Source organism: Desmodus rotundus, chromosome 12 (assembly GCF_022682495.2).
Source record: "Desmodus rotundus isolate HL8 chromosome 12, HLdesRot8A.1, whole genome shotgun sequence".
Lineage (NCBI taxonomy): Eukaryota > Metazoa > Chordata > Mammalia > Chiroptera > Phyllostomidae > Desmodus > Desmodus rotundus.
This window is the reverse complement of record NC_071398.1, coordinates 101,511,984-101,517,984: the sequence shown is the minus strand read 5'-3', so window position 1 is coordinate 101,517,984 and position 6,001 is coordinate 101,511,984. Positions and strand designations below refer to the sequence as shown.

The 6,001-nt window shown below is 55.4% G+C and overlaps 1 protein-coding gene across 2 annotated transcripts; it reads right to left on the bottom strand.

Annotated features, from left to right (window-relative positions):
• Nucleotides 1-1,782: 1,782 nt before the first annotated feature.
• Nucleotides 1,783-4,616, bottom strand: CFAP126 (cilia and flagella associated protein 126). 2 transcript variants are annotated; one of them, XM_024580237.3, is made up of 5 exons: nucleotides 4,429-4,616; nucleotides 3,228-3,290; nucleotides 2,975-3,055; nucleotides 2,418-2,594; nucleotides 1,783-2,116 (listed from the first exon to the last, which is right to left on the bottom strand). In XM_024580237.3, the coding sequence occupies exons 1-5, from the start codon at nucleotides 4,450-4,452 to the stop codon at nucleotides 1,850-1,852; spliced, it is 612 nt and encodes a 203-aa protein (XP_024436005.1). In that variant the 5' UTR covers nucleotides 4,453-4,616; the 3' UTR covers nucleotides 1,783-1,849. The 2 variants fall into 2 exon arrangements, with proteins under 2 accessions (XP_024436005.1, XP_045046225.1); XM_045190290.2 differs by lacking the exon at nucleotides 2,975-3,055 and adding an exon at nucleotides 2,737-2,937 and having other exon boundaries at nucleotides 4,429-4,614.
• Between the last annotated feature and the right edge of the window lie 1,385 nt (nucleotides 4,617-6,001).

Here is a 6,001-nt window from a genome sequence, read left to right as displayed (position 1 = left end):
AACACAGAGACTCCCTTCTACCGCCCCTGCGTACAGCCGGCTCGGGGCTTGGGGTCCCCTTCTCTCCTTGGTTTGTGCTGAGGGTCAGCTCTTGGCTTCTTCTGAGACAGTGGAAACAAAGCCAGCTCTGTGGCCCCTGCCTTGGGGACTGGGGGTGGGGCTCTGGGTGCCGCCGCCTGTGGGCTGCTGGCTCACAGGACAGTTCTGCCCAGGGTCTCCTGCACCCACACAGTGGGGGTTGGGGAGGTGGCCAGTCCCAGCTGGAGGGGGCAAAGAGGGTGAGTTGGCTCTCAGAGGACGTGCTTTGGGGAGAAGATACATAATTTTTGGTCAAGAGAAAGATCCGGAAGATTATTGTTGAACCTGTGGTTATTTTTTTCCTTGCATTTTCAAAAAACAAGCCTCTTATTGTCATGTTTTCTAATCCAAATTATGTGATATCGTTTTCTGAGACTGATTAAAAAACTCATGTCGTCTTTGACTCTCCTTAAATTCGAGAGAAACCCAGGAAGTGGTGGCTGAGGAGGAGCTGGCTTCCTCCCACTGGTCACTGGCCTTGCTCAGCAGGGAGATGGTTTATTCCACAGCTGGAAGATGCTCAGGGACTCACATGCGGGGGCCAGAGAGTCACTGTCACACAGGAGCCTCAGAGGTGGAAGAAAGTCACAGACGGATGGACAGAAGGACAGACGGAATGCAGACAGGGAGAGCTGGGCCACTCCAGCTCCTGCTCCCACTGAGCACAAATATGGAGCTGAGCCCAGAGCAAGTGGGGGCAGGGGAGGCGGAACTGAGAGAGCTGAGCTAACGAGGGAGGTTTGTAGAGAGGAGGAGGAGAGAGAAGGAGCAGGGATGGCCGACAGCCTGGTGAACATCTCTACTTCGAGGTGGAGACTGGCTGCTTTCGATGCCCAGAGCCCAGGCCTTTGGGCCCCGACTCCCATGCCGGGTGCTGGGGTGATGCTGCTGGCTGGGCAGGGAGAGCCATGGGGTGGAGAGGAGGGACAGTGAGGCAACTAAGCGGTGTCCCGGGGAGGAAGGCCCTGCTCAGGTGTGTCCGTGCAGTGGGGACCTGCTGCCTGCACAGTAGCCTTTGGCTCTAAGTGACGATCCTGGCTGCCTTCCTGCTAGACTGGCCCTGCCAGGTCTTTGTCGGCATCCCCGCCTCCCACTGGACTTCCTCAGTGCGTGTCCTGGGACTGAGGCACAGTGTCCGTGAGGCGCACTTGGCACTGGGGTGGGAAAGACCGGGCAGGGGCTTGGGGCTTCCAGTGCCGGGAAGGTGCTGCCAGACGGGCTGGAGGCTGGGAGGCAGGCAGGCGCCTGGGGCTGGGCCGTCATCACGTTTGTATTCTGTCCTAAACCTCCACCTTTGCTTCTGTAATGGATGTCTTGCCCTCAGTGCTCTGTCACTGGACATGACCCTTAGACACAGGGACTGTCTCCTGCTGTGGCTCCAGTACCTTTGTCCACACACACGCACGCTCTGCTGCACCGTGGTCCCGCTGACCCTGGGCGTGCTGGGGAGGACAGACAAGGGTGGGGTGGGGTGCTGTGGCGCAGACCATCTTCCCCTGGGCCATCGCTGGAATGGACCCCACCTAATCCCGGTACCGATGGGTCCTCTCGTCCCCCTGCCCCCACAAGCCTGGACAGGTGTTCTCCCTCTTTCCCCAACCCTCCTCCTGGTTACTGGTGATGAGAGGCAGCCATAGGTGTGTGTGTGTGGGGGGAATTCCAAATCAGGTAAGAGTCAAATGATGTTTATTTTCCAAATTTGTCTTTATTCCCATAATTCCCCTGACTGGGGTCTTGCTTATTCCTTCACGCTGTCCCTAGAAAGATTTCCTTAGGGGGTCCCTCCCAGCGTCCCAGGTTGGCATCTCAGGGCCCTCGCTGGACTAGACCTGCTAGTGTGGGACTCACAGGGGCTCCCCACAGGGCTCGCAGGAGAGACTGGGCCTGCGGGGCCTGGGGTGTGGCCTGCAGAGGGGTGTGCACTCTGGGGTAGGGCTGGGGAGCCGAGGTTTGAGGCTGGGGAGCCGGGACTTGGGGCTGGACTTGCTGCTTGTTTTCCAGAGTTTGGGGGTTGCTTCCGACTGTCTGTGTCCCCAGGCTGCGGGGGGTGGAACAGGAAACAGTCTGGTCAGGTCAAGGTCCCCCCAGCCCACCCAGGACCCTAAGTCTCCATTTCCCTAGGAGAGGTAGAGTTGCTGGTGCGTCGACCTCCCCATGAGCTTGGTTCAACACAGCTTTGTGCTGTGAGTAGGATGTCCCTCAGACCCTGGTGCTCAGGGACTAGGCAGGGAAGACCATGGGGCAGAGGGCCCTCTGCTGGAACAGCGGTGGAACAACGGAGGTGCTTGACGTTGGAATTGAGACCACAGGGTCTGGAGTGCGGTGGGCAAAGTAGGTACCTTGCCCAGGATTTCTGGACGCAGCCCGTTGGAGGCCTTGAGGAAGTCGGGATCCTTCTCTATCCATGTGGTGAGGGAGGCGGCACCAGCAGCAGAACGAGAGGTCAGGGACACTCGAGCAGGGGGAATCTTCAGAGGCATCTGCCAGGTGCCCATGAAGGAACCCCAAGGACTTGCCTAAAAGGAAGAAGACACGTTCCTCAACCACAGTAACTGACCCATTGGCAGGACCCGTGTTCGCTATTTCTGTCCTTACCTTTGGGACGGGGTGGAAAGGAGACAAGACTGGAAGCATCCCCCCCCACCCCGCCTAGGTTACCCTGTTTGTCCGCTGATCCTTGCTGGCTCGACCCTGTGTCCTGGGGCTGCATTGGGCGGAGTGCCCACAGGGTGGGTAAGTGCCATCTGCAGGCGCTCCTACAGGTTGTCCTGCTGGGGGAGCTGGCCGGGAGTCGGGGGCACTCATGTTGCAGTGTGAATTAGAAGGAACTTTGGCGGCAGGAGATTCTCTCCCCTCTTGCTGCAGGTTTTGGAGAGAATGGAGGTGAGGGCCTCACCTTGGAGCGGGGCACTGAAGGCAGCAGGTGACCACGATCGTTGGCAATAACCTGGGTGTAGCCTTCATGGGCCGGAATGCTCTGGGATGGATTTAGGGGGAGAAGTGCTGGGGGAACAGGCTGGGAAATGGAGGGGTAGCTGAGGGCTTGAGGTAGGGCTGAGGGCGAGGAGGGTGTGGGAGGGAAAATGAACCACACAGCACCCAACGCAGAGCCAGAACCCGGCCTGGGGGTGCTGAACAGGAAGGAATACCTCCTTGGTTGGCTTGGCAGGAGACCAGTTCTGCAGGTACTTGGGTGAGAAAGCTTTTTCATACTGTGGGGAGAGAGCAGAGCATCGCTGTGAGGCCCCCAGACCCTAAGCCCAGGAGATGACGGCAGGACCCAGTTCTTTAGCTTTGAGGACCACAGGCTTGGACAACCAAGCGAGGCTTTAGTGAGGACGTCCTGTGTTTGGTCTAAATGTGTTTGGGTCCAGTATGGAGCCTCCGGCCGCCCACGGCTGCCGTTGGGCACTTGACATGTGACAGTCCAAACGGACGTGCTTTGTAAAGACTTAGTACAAAGAAGGGAATGTAAAACATCCGATTATAACTCTTAGAATATTGATTAAGCCCTGGCTGGTGTGGCTCAGTGGATCAAGTGCCAGCCTGTGAACAGAAAGGTTGATGGTTCTATTCCCAGTCTGGGCGCATGGGGCCAGTCCCCCAGTTAGGGGTGTTTGAGAGGCAACCAATTGACGTATCTCTCACACATGAATGCTTCTCTCCTTCTTTCTCCCTCCCTTCACCTCTCTCTAAAAATAAATAAAATCAATTGATTAAACGTTGAAATAATATTTTAGATTTATTGGGCTAAATGAAATATTAACTATTTTAAGAAGTTTTATGTAGCTACTAGAAAATTAAAATTGCATTTGTGATTCACAGTCTTTTCATTAGACAACTCTTGCCTAGACCGGTGGTCAGCAAACTGGTCGTGGGCCGGGTCCGGCCTGTCTGCCTTGGTACCGCCTGAGAAAGCCATGGATGGTTTTCATAGATGAACATTTGCAATTGATCTGCTAAAAGGGAACAGTAATTTTGTGTCCCAATTAAGCAAAATGTTTCTCCCCCCCAAAATTTGTTCTTTTCATTAGTGTTGTATAAAAGTTGCACTCGGTTGTTTTATTTTGAATGTTGTGTTTTCTGTCATTAACGTGAGTACCTACATGATACTTCTGATGTTGTCACTGGGCCGACAAAGCCTAAACCCTTTAGACCCTGGCCCTGTGCAGAAAGCTGGCTGCCCTCTGGTTCAGACCTGAGGAACCAACGGGGGTCGCCTCCTGCGGACCCCAGGCCCCCCCGGCCAGTACAGCTCCGCCCCACCCTGCCTACCCGCGGGGTCCAGCGCCAAGGTAGACACTTGAAGGCAAAACTAAACCCTTCAGAGAAACGGGGCAGGGTGCTTACCTGGTTGGCGCTGTAGTTGGCCATGGTCCTGGGACTTCAGCTGTTTACCTTGGTTGCCTGGCAACTGTGGAGGCCGGCCTCTCAGGGACGCGCCTTTCCGCGCCTTTCCGGGGGCTTCTCGCTTGCTTCTCCTTCCTTGGAGGACGCTGCCACCCCCACCTTTTTCTTTGGAGCGAAGAGGAAGTGCACACCAGGAAACCAGCTGAGCAGCGGCCCTGTCTTTTCTAGCACAACTCACTGCAGCTGACAACTGCCAGGGGGTCTCTGATCGAGGTCCGCCTCAGTAACAAGCCCCAGCGCAGCGGTTAAGCGAGTCCAGAGACCTAATGGCACTGCTCAGTCAGCGCTGCTGCATCTTCCAGCACGATGACCAGGAGTAATGTTTCCAAAGGGGTTTGACTCAAGGTTTGCCCCGGAAGGAAGAGCTTATGTTGTCCGTGGTCCTCAGGGGGCTCTGTGTCCTCCATCTCTCTCTGGAATCACAGGTGCGATGCTAGCTGGATTCAGCAGGTGAGCCGCTGGGACAGGGCCACAGCAGAACAGAGACAGAAGGCCTGGTGGTGCCAGGACAGACCTGTGGGCACTGCCACACAACAGATGACAGACGTCTGGCCTGCCTGCTTCCTGTGAGGGCACAGACCTCCCTCTCTTGGAAACTGCTGTTAATCCCCCCACTCCGTGCCCCATAAAAGAAAAATAATTCTTTTTTAAAAATTACTTATTGATATTTTATAGAGAGAAGAAGAGGGAGAGAGAAAGCAAGAAACATGAATTTATTGTTACACTTATTGGTACATTCATTGGTTGCTGCTTGTATGTGCCCTGACCGGGGATCAAACCTGTAACCTTGGTGTTTGATGCTCTAACCAACTCAGCTACTTGGGCAGGGCCAGAAAAATATTCTTGATGATGCTTCCTGAGGCGTCTAGAGGACAAGCCGTAGACACCCAGAACCACTGAAGCGATCGGCGTCTCCCCCCAGTGGTGACAGTGACTTAGGTTTGCTCGTGGGACTGAGAATAGACGGGTATAGTGGAAACTGTGTGGCGGGCAGTAGCTGTGTGCTTCGCAGTTACAGGGTGGCCACAGAGTCTGGAAGTAGATGCTGCCATGTCATCTGGTATGAAACACAGTATCAACACACCATTCATACGTGTTCATTTGTTGCCAGGTTTCTCGGCCACCTGTGCATAAAGCACAGCTGTCACGAGGGGAGAGCAGGGAGGGAGTGTGAAGCAGAATGAGCCCTGTTATCAGGAGCAGGTATTAACGGGGAATAGAAGGGTTCTGCCTTGGGTTTGGTGCTGCAGCAGGGCCCAGCAGGGGCATTGAGGTTCCTGGATCGTTTCTGTGGGGTTCTGTATGGGAAACCCCTGCCCCCTCCTGTGCTTCTCCTCTCCTGTCACACTGCCACACACAACACTCCCGGCCGCAGGTGTGTGGGGTTTTCCTCACACCAAGCCATCCTGTGACACCATTCAGCTCAGTTCTGACACCTGGAGAGAGCAGCCGGTCCCCCCCGTTAAGGGCTCAGTCATGTAAGGCAGCTCCCACCTCAGATGTCATTCAAGCC

What these genes read in the sequence shown, in the direction of transcription:
- CFAP126 (XM_045190290.2), bottom strand. Translation starts at nt 4,452, where the DNA reads ATGGCCAACTACAGCGCCAACCAG. An exon ending in CCAACTACAGCGCCAACCAG is followed by an intron (nt 3,291 to 4,428) that starts GTAAGCACCCTG and finishes CTCTCCCCACAG; the next exon opens with TATGAAAAAGCTTTCTCACC. An exon ending in CTGCCAAGCCAACCAAGGAG is followed by an intron (nt 2,938 to 3,227) that starts GTATTCCTTCCT and finishes CAAAACCTGCAG; the next exon opens with CAAGAGGGGAGAGAATCTCC.